This window comes from Lampris incognitus, chromosome 7 (genome assembly GCF_029633865.1).
Source record: "Lampris incognitus isolate fLamInc1 chromosome 7, fLamInc1.hap2, whole genome shotgun sequence".
In the NCBI taxonomy this organism is placed as follows: Eukaryota; Metazoa; Chordata; class Actinopteri; order Lampriformes; family Lampridae; genus Lampris; species Lampris incognitus.
This window is the reverse complement of record NC_079217.1, coordinates 1,876,608-1,890,362: the sequence shown is the minus strand read 5'-3', so window position 1 is coordinate 1,890,362 and position 13,755 is coordinate 1,876,608. Positions and strand designations below refer to the sequence as shown.

General features: G+C 49.5%; 1 protein-coding gene across 1 annotated transcript in view; it reads right to left on the bottom strand.

The window, feature by feature from the left end:
* The window catches only part of bcl9l (bcl9 like), a 52,937-nt gene that overhangs the window by 2,579 nt on the left and 36,603 nt on the right, over positions 1-13,755 (bottom strand). Inside the window, exons 2-7 of the mRNA XM_056283250.1 lie at positions 7,968-8,041; positions 7,268-7,653; positions 5,266-5,388; positions 3,816-3,987; positions 2,716-2,800; positions 26-2,429 (exon numbers count right to left, since the gene is read on the bottom strand). Coding sequence (XP_056139225.1) covers positions 26-2,429; positions 2,716-2,800; positions 3,816-3,987; positions 5,266-5,388; positions 7,268-7,565 — 3,082 coding nt within the window. The 5' untranslated portion in view covers positions 7,566-7,653; positions 7,968-8,041. The remainder of the gene's footprint in view (positions 1-25; positions 2,430-2,715; positions 2,801-3,815; positions 3,988-5,265; positions 5,389-7,267; positions 7,654-7,967; positions 8,042-13,755) is intronic.

The following is a 13,755-nucleotide window of genomic DNA, read 5'->3' as shown; positions in this document are numbered from 1 at the left end:
ACATCAAATTTGGTTCAAATCATACCAGTTTCAGTGGAACTGCTTCCCCCATTTCCCATCCCTTTGCCACTGGTAGGTCCACCTGGACTTGGAAGAGTTGTCTTAGGGGAGGTCCAGCCTGGAGAACCCACAGGCATGGCTGGGGACTTGAGGCGTCCGGGAGAGGCAGAGGGTGAACGCAAACCTAGGGAAGAGGACCCCATCACTTGCGGAGACCTCATGGAAGAAGATGATGGAGTTCCAGCACCAGAAGCAGGGGGAAGAGGAGGGAGGGGCCCTGCAGAGGAAATCTGAGATGGGGACTTAAGTCCTGGAGCAGAGGGAGAAGGCAAGAGTGGAGATGGCTCTTGGCTGAGGGAGGGAGATTTAAGTTGATGGGGAGGAGGCATTGCAGGGGAGACCATTTGATTAACATTAATTGATAAATCAGAAGGGTGGCGGTGACCAAGTTCTGCTCCCCTAAGGCCTCCGGTCATAGGAATGTGACTAAGCCGTGACGTTCCACCCATTTGAGCAGGACCATGATGGTCATGCCCAAACATCTCATGGCCAGGCTGCTGGAGATAGGCCCCTTCTGCCTGTCCACCAGAGAAGGGACCCTGATTGGAAAAGTGGAGGGGACCGTCAGACCCAGGTATCATTCCCTTATTTCCTCTTCCATTCTGTGAAGCCCTGATTCGTGAAATCTCTTCAGGGCTTAACATTTCCCCTAATGGACCCCCGCCAGCAGAACCTACTCGGAGCTTCTCTGCTAGCATCATTTGCTGTTGCGTGTTCATCTGAGGGTTCACGTTCATACTGAGATTGCTCCCGAGAGGAGAATCTACCAACTCTCTCATCTGAGGGCCTCCCCCACTGACAGGAGACCCCATCATTTCGCGTGATCCAGGAAAGTCCATAGGTTCACCCCGAGAGGAGGGACCCCGACCCATTACCATGTTGGCAAAAACTTGACCGCCAGTATTATCTGACATTCTTGGGCCTAGGCCACCTAGCTGCTGCTGTTTTGCTAACCAGTCTAGCTCAATCCTGTGCAGCCCCTGCAGCTGTCGTTTCTCCATGATGCGAAACATTTCCTCACGAGTTAGAAGACGATCTGGGTCGCCCTGCAAGTGTTGAGGAGGTCCACCTGGTCCGCCAGTGTAGCAGCCGTGAAAGGGACTCCCTCCACCCATGCTGTTGGGCATATCATCTAGCCAGACCATTCCTGGCCTTGGAGCCCTTTGGGGCACTACACCCTCCATTGACAAATTACCTTGAAAACTTCCTCCACCAGGAGGACCTCTTTGCATCTGTCCAAGGAACCTTGGGCCCCTTGGCCCCTCTTGATGCATGTCAATCATACGTGTGTTTCCTCCCATTCCCCCTCCCATCATGGCACCAGGGCCCCAAGGCTGGTCTCCAGGCTTGCTGTGGTAAGGTGGAGGGGGTCCTCTCATCATCATGGGACCTCCATGGATGCCCATCTCAGACATCATCCTGAAGTGTTGTGCATGTGAATGTGGCTGCATTTCCTGTTGGCGTCTCTTCTCTTGGTAGTACTCTTCCTGGAGCTTTCTCCAGGCTATCTGCTCTGGGGTCAGCCCCTCAGGGCCAAGTAAGGGACCCATGTCAAGCCCAGGTGAGGAGAGGTGGCGATGGGCATGCTGCAGCATGTTGTGGTGAGAGTCCACTGAGCTGTTGTCTATACCAGATCCACCAAGAGACTGTGTTTGAGAAATTATGGACTGCAGGGGTTCCTCATACTTCTTCATCACTCCCATAGAGGTCAAAGCTGAAGGTAAAGCATTACCACTATTGCAAGTTCCAGCATTGTCAGCACTGCTGCTCTCTTCAAGAGCACTATTACTGTCAGTGTTGTTATTATTGTTTGGGTTGGAGGAGTTATTGTTTGGATTGTTTTTAGAGTTTCCTGCTTCTCCAGGACCCCCACTAGCCACATTACGCAACAGCAGCCTCTCTATGTCTCTCAATGTCTGCAAAGAGCGCTCCCTGTGTTCCAACTGCTCTTTGGAGAGTCCATCTGTGTTTCCTGAGCCAGTCCTCTGCCCTGGGTCACTCTGCAGGTGTGCTGATAGGGCTGAGGGGCTCCCTGAAGGAGAAACACTGGGGCCTGGGGGACCCATGCCCCTGGGACCTTCCCCACTTCCTGTGCCTTGAACCGGGGCAGCAGGTGTGGCCGTGCCTCCTCCTCCTGACTTATGGGCAATGGCAGTGGTGTTATTGCTGGAGGCCCCACCAGGCCTGTTTTGAGAGGACTCATTGTCAGAATGTCCTGCTGATGACGATGTCCCTGCGGGATGCAAGTGGCCTCCCAGTCCTGCAGAGGCTGGCCTTGGGGTCCCACTCTGAGATTTTGGAGTGCCAGTTGGTGAACTGCTTGAAGTCACTTTTTCTGATAGGGCAGGGAGTTTCCCTGATGGGTGGCCCTGTGGCAAACAAATAAACAGTTAGATTTGAGGTTACTGAAACCAAAATTTTATCATATATCAGGCAACACAGTGATACTTTATACTATGTCTCACTTCAATTTACTTTTCACTAACTAACTGCTAATGGAAACAGGAACAAGGTCATATGTATGTGAAACTAAAATAACTAAACAAATATCACTTCCTGCATCCTTGTGCACCTGTGTCGATCAGAGTGTGAGAAAACTCCCCTGCTGTCAACTACAAACTTTCCAAATTTGATGTTTAGATGTGGACGTCTGACCTGCTCCAACTTGGTGCGTGGAACATTTTGCTGGTGAAACAGGAGGATGGAATCTGTCTGTCCTTTCATTACTGCCTCTGCAGCACTGTAGACCAGAATATGATAAACAACATCAAATCATGTACTATAATCGCTAGGTTATTATTACTTCCCTTTTGAACAACAACAACAACAACAACAACAACATAAAACCCAGTTTTTTGGTGATGAATTGTTACCTTTCATCTCACCATTATGGCCAACTGGCCCATTTTTCATTATGTTTTGTCAATATGCAAGCTAAGAAAACATGAACCTAGAGGGAAAAGACTAACCTTCACCATACACGGTGAAGCAGCACTTATTGTGCTACACATTGGAAACATACACAACAAACTTCCAGAAGATAACCGACTTGTCCCAACATTGATCACTTGTAGAACCAAGCTCAAACTTTCATGTTCACCATCGCCTTTAACTGACTTTTAGCCCACTGACAGCTGCACTTTCACAATTTTTATACCATTTACCCATTTTAATTCTATTTAAAGCTTAAAGAAACACCTTTAAATTGAACTTTTAATGAAAACTACTTTTTATCTTCTCACTTGAACTACCTTTTACTTGATCATTAATCTACATTCTTGTTATGTTTCATACTTACTCCAATTTTACGTGGTTGGTTTTGATGTGTTCTGTTTTAAAAGGATAATCTTTCATGGCACCATGTGTCTGATTGTTTGACTCAAACAAAATGACAAGTCCGCTTGCCATCTTGTTGGAGTGTGCAGGGGCTCTTCCTGTGACTTTTCCATGGCTGAACCAGTTGCACTGAACTGTATTTTAGTGGGTTTTATTGGGAGGTTCCACCTCCACTTGATTAGCCTTTTATTTTATTATTTAACCAGTTATGCTTACCCTTTAATTTTTTTTCGCTTATTCTTATAATATTCCTCTTGTTATTAAATCTTTATCTTGTTCTGTATTTACTATTTTTTATGTAAAGCCCTTTGTATTGCCTTCATGTATGAAATGTGCTATATGAATAAAACTGCATTACCTTACCTACTGCTATAAAACAAACAACTGTGTGTAAATCAAGTAAACAATACAATTCCCACCTGTTGGCTAGGCTGGTTGTAAAAACATACACCACTTGTTGGGAAGTTTGGGATAGATCAGACTTCGGTCCTGGTCCCGCTCCACGTCCCATTGCTGGACCCCCGGCTTCAGAGATGGGCCCTGCAGAGGAGCGACCAGAGAGACCCTGGATAGCACTGGCCAGCACTCGCTCTGTTCAGCAAAAGAGTGAGAGAGACGGACAGACGGACGGACAGACAGACAGACAGACAGACAGACAGACAGACAGACAGACAGACAGACAGACAGAAAGAGCCCGCACTGGTTTAATTTGTCCCGAGTACCATGTGGTAGTTTTAAAATTTCACTCGTGTATCACTACAACATTTAAACACTAGATGGAGCTAAAACACAAAAAGCTTGATGAGTGGTGAGGGAGGGAAGTGATCATCCAGGCTGGTGCCTCCTCCCTTTTGATATGTGCAGATATGAGCAGAAGCTTATGAGAAAACATTAAATGCTAAACACCACCTCTGTGGTGGGGAAGACAGAGTGTGTGTATGTACATTAGTGATGAGCGGGTAAGCTCTGGAGCCTCCCGAACCCACCTGCAGCTTTAATGGACCCGCCCGCAACCCAATCCACAGATGGGAAATGGATGTCAGCGGATCCACAACCCACTACTTCAAACCCACTTTTTTAAAAATACTTTTAATTTTTTGCCCCTGCTCATGAACAAAGAAACGGTCGACGACGCCTCGTGTGCAGGCGACCGGACTGGCTACTTGCTCAGTATTCAGGGACCATGTTGAAACACAGCGTGACCATGTAGGCTTACTGTGTATATGTTATGGACTGTACAGACCGGATACGCTATTTGTTAGGCTACTGGAGTGTAAAGAGACTCCCCCAACAATGAAAACAAGAATTGTCCACATTTGGGGGATGTTGACAGAAATCGCTCGTCTGTGCCGCTGCAGAGTGCTCCACACGTGACGGAACTGAAAGAAATCAGTGCATCTGATCAGCGCACCTGAGCAAGCTGACAGCGAATTCGTTTAGCGGATTATAATGTTGGGCTGAAACCCAAAACATATTGCTGAAGTGTGGATAATTGTGTAATCCAAACAGTTTAGAGAACAGCAAGGGCGCCCCAGTGCATGAGCGCTGTTCCTGCATAGGCTGCTCAGGCGGGTCCAGACAGGTCAGGGCAAATCATCCGAATGAATAACGGCTTAGGGAGCGTAACTTATTATGCTGACAATCTCAACATATAACATTTTCTCTGCATAAACCTGACCCATAACCCGCCTGAACACCAACAAGATTTCCTTTGACCCGCACCCACAAGTCAAACCACAGGTCCCGGAAAGTCCCAGTCAACCCGGGCATCACTAATGAACATGTATGTAAATCTTGCCGCCAGAGTGACATCCTCGTCTTGCTCAGCGGAGTAAGGGTCTTCCTCTAGGCGGAGACGGGTGTACTCACGGTGTGGTGCGACACGCGGCTTGTCCTCATCCTCTTCGGTATCTGGCCCAGAGCACCACTCATCACCGCTGTAAGGCTGCTTCTTTTCCAAAACACAGCGCCGCTTACTGCGCATGATACCCTCTACAGGACAAGACACAGAAACACACAAAAATACACATGGCACACGCGTGTCGACACTGGCTGACGTTTGGCTCTCTGTCGTCCCTCCAGCAGAGGCACAAAAGGGACGGCAACAGAAACCGTTCGCACAAGGCCAGACGGCATCTTGTAGGGCGTCACAAAGCTGTGGTGACTTGTTGGCAAAGAACAACTGCACCTTCAACTGATCATATCAGATAAGCTTGGGTAACAGAATACCATAGAGACGGTGTGTGACCATGCCAAATGGGGTGGGGGTGGGGGGTGGGGTTGATGGGATGATGCTGTTGCAGAACAGCAGAGGAAGGACTCCCGACTTGGCCAACACGCACATGAAAAGCCTGGAAGTGGCTGGTGAGCTGCAGGGCTGACCTTTCTTTCCCTGGACCTGTTTTTGTTTCCAGCAGCAAACACTGGGTCTTAGCAAACAGGTGAGTCAGCTATCTGGCTACGGCTGTTCAAACCCCTCTGTCAGTGGCCCTCAAGGTGTGGCAGCCGAGCGGTCTGAAGCAAGGCGGAATGACTTGCATTTCATTTGGACGCAGTTTCGGTTTGTTTTTTTTCTCCCTGTGGGCAGAAAATTAGATCATAGGGCCAGGGACGGAGAGAAAAAGCGAAGAGGAAAAAAGAAAAAAGAGAGGGAGGGGAGAAAAGAGCAAGAGGAGATTTCCTTTCCACGGGTCCGCCCTTGCTTTCATTCTCTATCTTGGTCTCTGTTGGGCTTTGTGTCGGAACCACACCTCTCCCTCTCAGCCCTCTCAGCTCTTCATATGCACACACACGTGTGCATGTGTGTGTGTGTGTGTGTGTGTGTGTGTGTGTGTATATATATATATATATATATATATAGAGAGAGAGAGAGAGAGAGAGAGAGAGAGAGAGAGAGAGAGAAAGGGAGTAAATGTAAGTCATTCTAACACAAAGCCCACATGACTGAAAATCTCGTTACCAGACTCTCCAGCCGGCGGGTCAGGTGAACATAAGACAGAAGAGCAACACAAGTCTAAACCAGACCAGCCCCTCGCCAAACACACAAAACAAGTTTAAATTATCACCTGAAGGATCAAAATGCACAAACCAACCAGCCAACATTTCCTGAAGAGCTGGAGGAAGAGCACAGCTCTTCCGTCTGCCCCCGCAGCTCCTGCTGGGGGACGAGTGGCCTGCAGGCCTCACAGAGGCTCTGCCAGCACAGCGCTCTTCTCCATCTGAGCGCCAGAGACACACGTGTGCTCTTCATCCGAGCTGCGCCACCGCCACCGCCACTGCCGCCCGGGCGCGGGCGCAGCACCGCTACCCAGAAGCCCTGGGGGGAGGGGGAGTTCTGACTCTTCACAGTGAAAGGTCGGGGCATTTCAGCGAGAAAGAGAAACAAGTTCTTCTGTCCTTTCACTCCTGACACTCACTTCCTGCTAGAGGTGGTGAACACACACTATCTGCTGCTTCTGCTGCAGATGGGCTGATAGGCAGTCAGCCAGGCCCGCTGCAACAACACAACACAACACACACCGACACACACCGTCTGCAATCCACACCTGACACACTCCTTTACTTCTCTGTGTTGTATGTGTGTGTATTTATGTGTGTGTTGTATGTGTGTGTTGTATGTGTTGTATGTGTGTGTGTATGTATGTGTTGTAGGTGTGTATGTTGTGTGTGCATTTGTTGTATGTGTGTGTATGTATGTGTTGTAGGTGTGTATGTTGTGTGTGTTGTGTATGTGTGTGTACATGTTGTATGTGTTGTGTATGTGTGTGGACATGTTGTATGTGTTGTGTGTGTGTGCGTATGTGTTGTGTGTGTATCTATGTCTTGTATGTATGCATGTATGTGTGTGTGTGTGTGTGTGTGTGTGTGTTACCTCCTTTGGTGTCTCTGGGTTCATTGGAGTCGATGGAGACGCTCCTCTCCCTCTTGGTTTTGGTTTTCAGCATCCCTGTGATGCTGCTCACTGATTGGCTGACAGCCTTTAGGCCCGGGTTGCCTGCAGAAATCTGGCCGGCTTTGACTCCATGGCTGCCGGTGGCAGCGGCCTTTGGACCGTGGTGTCCAGCAGCCCCCTGCTGCTGCGGGACTTGCTGATTCACATTGGGTATTTGCGAGCGGCTGTCACTTGTCACTTGCTTGCCATGACTGGCCAGTTTGTTGTCTGGGTGCATTTGGCTGGTTGGTGCTTCAGGTGGAGGCTGGGTACGGAGAACAGCGGTGCCCGTTTGTCAGTGGAGGTCACGCTGCGTAGCGGCATTACTGATGGAGGGTGGGAAAGCATATAAAGAGCAGACATGAAAGACCTATTCTGCAACTACTACACCTACTACACCTCTGCTGTAAAAAACATCAACATGGACCTGTGACAGATTACGTCGCTATAGAGACGAAGAAGTGGTGATAGCTCACGTGGTGCAGGCTGCAGTTTCATAAAACAACTTGTGGGTTATTTCATTAAGCTGCTGGGTGGAAATTTCCACTCAAAACGGCAAAGCAGCGAGCTAAAGAGTGGCGGCGTTCGGCGGCTCCGGATAAAAGCCTTGAAAACAAAACTTTTCAGTCTGCTCACTCACCTCATCTCACCCAGATGCTCAACTGACACGGGGCCATGCCGCTCTCTGGGACGCTTCACTGACCACACACTGACCTGGTGGAAACACAGTGTGATACAATCAGCAGAGAAAAGATTGCAACCTCCACCCTCACCGCCGCCTGTCAGTGTGTGTGAGTCAGGGCACTCGAGGTCAGCACCAGCCTCACGAGCCGAGGCCGACAGGGGGAGAGGAGAAGACAGGAGGAAGAATGATAAGAGAGCGAGGCCAAAGAGAAAGTCTGCTGTGACTAGGCCCAAGGTAAAAAGAGTACAGCGAGAGGCTGAGCCGGGGGAGGGACCTGTGGCTCACAAGCAGCTTGCCAGGGTTTGGAGTCCCACCCCCTCCTCAGCACTTTGCAAACCACAAACACTCCGCCACACATTCCAGCAGCACTATCTCTAGCAATACCTGTCTCTCCTTCGCTCCCTCTCTACTGAGACTCGCGCTCTCAGTTTCGCATGTCAAACTCTCAGCCCGGGTTCAAATGAGAACAATGACAGACTTATGACTCACTCCTCACCGATTCCTGACTGAGCCTACTGACACACACCACCTACCAACGATGACCTGGCGGATTAACCACATTTAAAATGTATTCATTACCCCTGTCGGTGTGACCCGACAGGCTGGACGAGCGGCCCCGTGCCGCAGGAATACGCCCTCACATTCGTAAGCAACCCCAGGAACACACAAACCCCGAGCACACCGAGTCTCACGTTTCTGAATGGAGGAAGAAGGGTCCAGGCCGCAGGGCAAACTACACTTCAGGATTCCCATTCTAGGTTCAAGTCCATAGCTGCAAGCTGATGCCCTCTTGACACCACCACCTGCCTGTGTCCATAACCCCGTGCCTCCATTTTAACCTTTGCAAAAGGGGTGGGTTTTCTTCGCTGTATGTATGTCGGTGTTTTTGAGCGCACGCGTGTGTGAGCACACGCCTTTTCATGTGTGCGTAGGAGTTGTGTAGCTACCCAATTTGAACACAAATGTATGTCGTCTACCCCACACACCAAAGTTCTGCTGGTAGAAAGGACGTGTTCTGCACAGTTCTTCAGCCTTTACAGGTCTCAACAAGACACGTCCACACCTGCTGCTCCAACAAAAGGGAACACAGAGACACCCAACAGGTAAAAGTACTGCAACCAGAACTGGTTTGAACAAAGGCTGGCCAAAACGCAGGCAGCGCAGTGGATTCGAAAGCATCTAGCGTAGGTATGTGGCTGACACAATGCAGACTCCCCCTGTGAATATTTCCACTGCCTTCCATGTTTGGCTGGTGACCTAAGACACAGTTACGTCACAGCACAGTGCCGTCTGCAGGGGTCAGCTGTCCTCCCAAACGGAACCATCAGTACCACTCACTCAACTTAGCAGGTAATGGTAAACACACAATGCCGTAATTAGTCATTAACTAACACTAATTCACGGGAGGACAGAACGGTGCCTTGTTTCGCTGGCTGGCGGCTCCATCAGTCATTAACTCGGAACGGGGACGGAGTCAGACTGTCTCTCCTGTTGACCAAGTGTGACTTATTTGCTTTGTGCAAGATGAGGTGGAGGTAGACAAATCATATGGTGTGCTGATGACCTTCGAGAGCAGGCTGGGTGAGGAACAGATAGTCCTGTCTGCCGTGACTACCCCTCTGCTACTGCACAAATACTACCCACTGTCTCAAACTTGATTCACACTGTACGAATAGAAACCAAAAAAAATTTGTTTTTGATTTTCTTCCCCCCTTTCTCCCCAATTGTATCCGGCCAATTACCCCACTCTTCCGAGCCATCCCGGTCGCTGCTCCACCCCCTCTGCTGAACCGGGGAGGGCTGCAGACTACCACATGCCTCCTCCCATACATGTGGAGTCACCAGCCGCTTCTTTTCACCAGACAGTGAGGAGTTTCGCCAGGGGGACGTAGTGTGTGAGAGGATCACGCTGTTTCCCCAGTTCCCCCTCCCTCCTGAACAAGCGTCCCGACCAACCAGAGGAGGCGCTAGTGCAGAAACCAGGACACATACCCACATCTAGCTTCCCAGCCATGTCTCTAGGGACACCTGACCAAGCCAAAGGTAACGCGGGGACTCGATCCGGTGATCCTCGTGTTGGTAGGCAACAGAATAGACCGCTACACTACCCGGACGCCCCTAGAAACCAAAATTTCTAACGTCTAATTTTGTTTCTAATTTCAGTTTTGTGTCATACTGATCAAATCAAATTCCTGAGCTGTGAGAAGCTGTGTGGCAAGTTAAACAGACTGGTGCATTCTGGGAGGGTTTTCTTTTACAGCTGCACACAAACAACAACTATGCTTTTAATTCATGTGGCGTTTGGAGAAGTTCCTTGAAAACTGTGTGTGTCCACATTACAAATGTGAATGTGCAGTGGTGCAGCGTTTCTAAGTCTTGGTGCTGCGCTACTGAAGGCTCGCGCCGCCGGTCAGAGGTGCTCGGAGTGGGTACAGAGAGGAGGCCTGCTGAGGAGCAGCAGCAGTGTAATCATATGGAAGATCAGAGGATAGGGGGAGCAAGGTTTTTAGGGGCATTAATAGGTTAAGAGGAGGATTTTGGGGCGTTCGGGTGGCGTGGCGGTCTATTCCGCTGCCTACCAAAACAGGGATCGCCGGTTCAAATCCCCATGTTACCTCCACTTTGGTCAGGCATCCCTACAGACACAATTGGCTGTGTCTGCGGGTGGGAAGCCGGATGTGGGCCTGTGTCCTGGTCGCTGCACTAGTACCTCCTCTGGTTGGTCGGGGTGCATGTTTGGAGGGGGAGGGGCTGGGGGGACTAGCGTGATCCTCCCACGTGCTACGTCCCCCTGGTGAAACTCCTCACTGTCAGGTGAGGTGAAGTGTCTGGTGACTCCACATGTATGGGAGGAGGCATGTGGTAGTTTGCAGCCCTCCCCGGATCAGCAGAGGGGGTGGAGCAGCGACCGGGACGGCTCAGAAGAGTGGGGTAGCTGGCCAAGAACAACTGGGGGGAAAAGGGAGGTGGGCAAAGAGGAGGATTTTGAATAAGCGTGAAGCTGGGTATGAACGAGTGCATGTGGGTATGCAGGTTTGTGCGAGTGAGTTCAGCAGAACTTTGGATGGGTTGCAGTTTATGATGATTTTGGTGGGCAGACCTGCAAGTACGGCACCATGACAGTCCGGTTGGGTGTGATGAAAGTGTGCAAGGTTTCAGCACAAGAACGGGGGGATGAAGAGCAGTCTGCTGATGTCTTCTGAGTAGCAAAGCTTATTAGAATTAGAAGCACACATTTTGAACATGATGTTCTCTTAATCGGAATAAACCCACCCTCCACACTGCTGTTTCCAGCCTGGTGTGGACAGTGGAACACAAAGGCAAGGCAGGATGAATATTTACACAAAACTTAAAGATCACAGCTGTAGGAGAAGGGAGATGGCCTCCTTCACACAGCATCAGGTTTAATAGTGAGCTATTTTGTTCCTGTCAGATGGCAACTATTGTACTAGAAAAGTAATGCAGGGTATTAACATAACAGATTCAGTAAACGGGTTATTAGAAATGACAAACCAACATGCAGCTGCAAGCTAGTGAATTATGCAGTCTAGTCTACACAGTGGCTTCCCACTGACACCCTTCTCATCAACCACGCCACCTCCATTTAGGTTTTACAGTTTTGTCGATGACAGTGACATTTGTTCTGGTGCTACATGAGAATCTGTGACCACAGTCAGCTTGGACCTTGGTGTCCTGAATGACCACAGACAGTTTGGACCACGGTGTCCTGAATGACCACAGGCAGTTTGGACCACGGTGTCCTGAATGACCACAGACAGTCTGGACCACGGTGTCCTGAATGACCACAGACAGTCTGGACCATGGTGCCCTGAATGACCACAGACAGTCTGGACCACGGTGTCCTGAATGACCACAGACAGTCTGGACCATGGTGTCCTGAATGACCACAGACAGTCTGGACCACGGTGTCCTGAATGACCACAGACAGTCTGGACCATGGTGCCCTGAATGACCACAGACAGTCTGGACCACGGTGCCCTGAATGACCACAGACAGTCTGGACCACGGTGTCCTGAATGACCACAGACAGTCTGGACCATGGTGTCCTGAATGACCACAGACAGTCTGGACCACGGTGTCCTGAATGACCACAGACAGTCTGGACCACGGTGTCCTGAATGCACAGAAAGCATCACTTCCATGGCCGTTCCAGAGCATTAAAGCACCAAACCCATAACTCAACTTGACCACACCTGCCCTACACCTTCACTTAACAAGGAGGTGAGAGGAGTTGGAAGTGTCCGTGAGTCCACCACCAAACTCTCCTAAACTGATCACCAGATTTCCGCAGCATAACCATGGTCACAACTTCTGATGGTCACAGACTTTGGTAAACACCATGTTTTACAATAGCACGCCCTATTTTTTTTAGAATCAAATCACCTGCTCTTCTTAACATGCAAGCTTGAATTAAAATTTTGACAGGCCGGGCATCTGGGAGGGGGGGGTGGCGGTCTATTCTGATGCCTACAAACATGGGGATCACAAGTTCGAATCCCCATATTACCTCCGGCTTGGTCAGGTGTCCCTACAGAGACAATTGGCCGTGTCTGCGGGTGGGAAGCTGGATGTGGGTATGTGTCCTGGTCGCTGCACTAGCGCCTCCTCTGGTTGGTCAGGGTGCCTGTTCAGGGGTAAGGGGGAACTGGGGGGAATAGCGTGACCCTCCCACGCGCTACGTCCCCCTGGTGAAACTCCTCACTGTCAGGTGAAAAGAAGCGGCTGGTGACTCCACATGTATGGGAGAAGGCATGTGGTAGTCTGCAGCCCTCCCTGGATCAGCAGAGGGGGTGGAGCAGAGACCGGGACGGCTTGGAAGAGTGGGGTAATTGGCCAAGTACAATTGGGGAGAAAAAGGGCAGGGAAAAAAATGGTGGACAGGCCAACAAGCAGTCCTGACCAACAGCATACTGCTGTTGTAAAATCTCATTTCTACATGATTTATTTTAATTTAAATGTTACTCACTCACCACTCACTCACTCACCGACCCCCCCCCCCACACACACACACACATTTTAAAACATTTTGGAAACATGGAAAAAAAACAAACCCGTCAGGAGAATGAGACCACAAACTTCACCATGAAAATTAGGCAATTTTAACAGGAAATCAGGGGGTGTGGAAGTTCCCCTTAAAAACTCGGGAGTGAGTGAGTGAACATTTCTGTAATAAATCCTAGGTGGTATTTTTTAGAAATATTTCTTTCTGAGTTGAAATGAGAGGCACTGCTGTACTGTACTGTACTGTACTGTACTGTACTGTACTGTACTGTACTGCCATGTCTTTCATGCAGTACACACAAGAGCAGTGAACATACAAATGGCCCATTAACAACTCAGAAACCTGGCAGATGATCAGCTCATGGGATACTAATGTCACGGAACATTCATGGTCCCTAAAATACTGTCCGTACTCCAGCTGTGTGTGTTATAAATAATACCTCCATGTTGCCTGGCTGCTCACACTGTAGTCGCCATGATGGCGGTTAGCTGAACTCAGCATCCTGCATCACACTTTTCTGTGAGAAGCACTGAGCAGAGTGAGCCAGAGAATACACACTAACTTTGGCCATCGGTCTACTGTAGTCTTGACAGCTGTAATTGTCGTTGCACCCAGAGTGTCATCCCCCACCCCCCCAAATATTTTTGCAAATCTACATCGATCTAAAAAAATGCCCTTCATGAGTTCAGTTTGACAGAAATCTGCCATGAGGACAGAGGA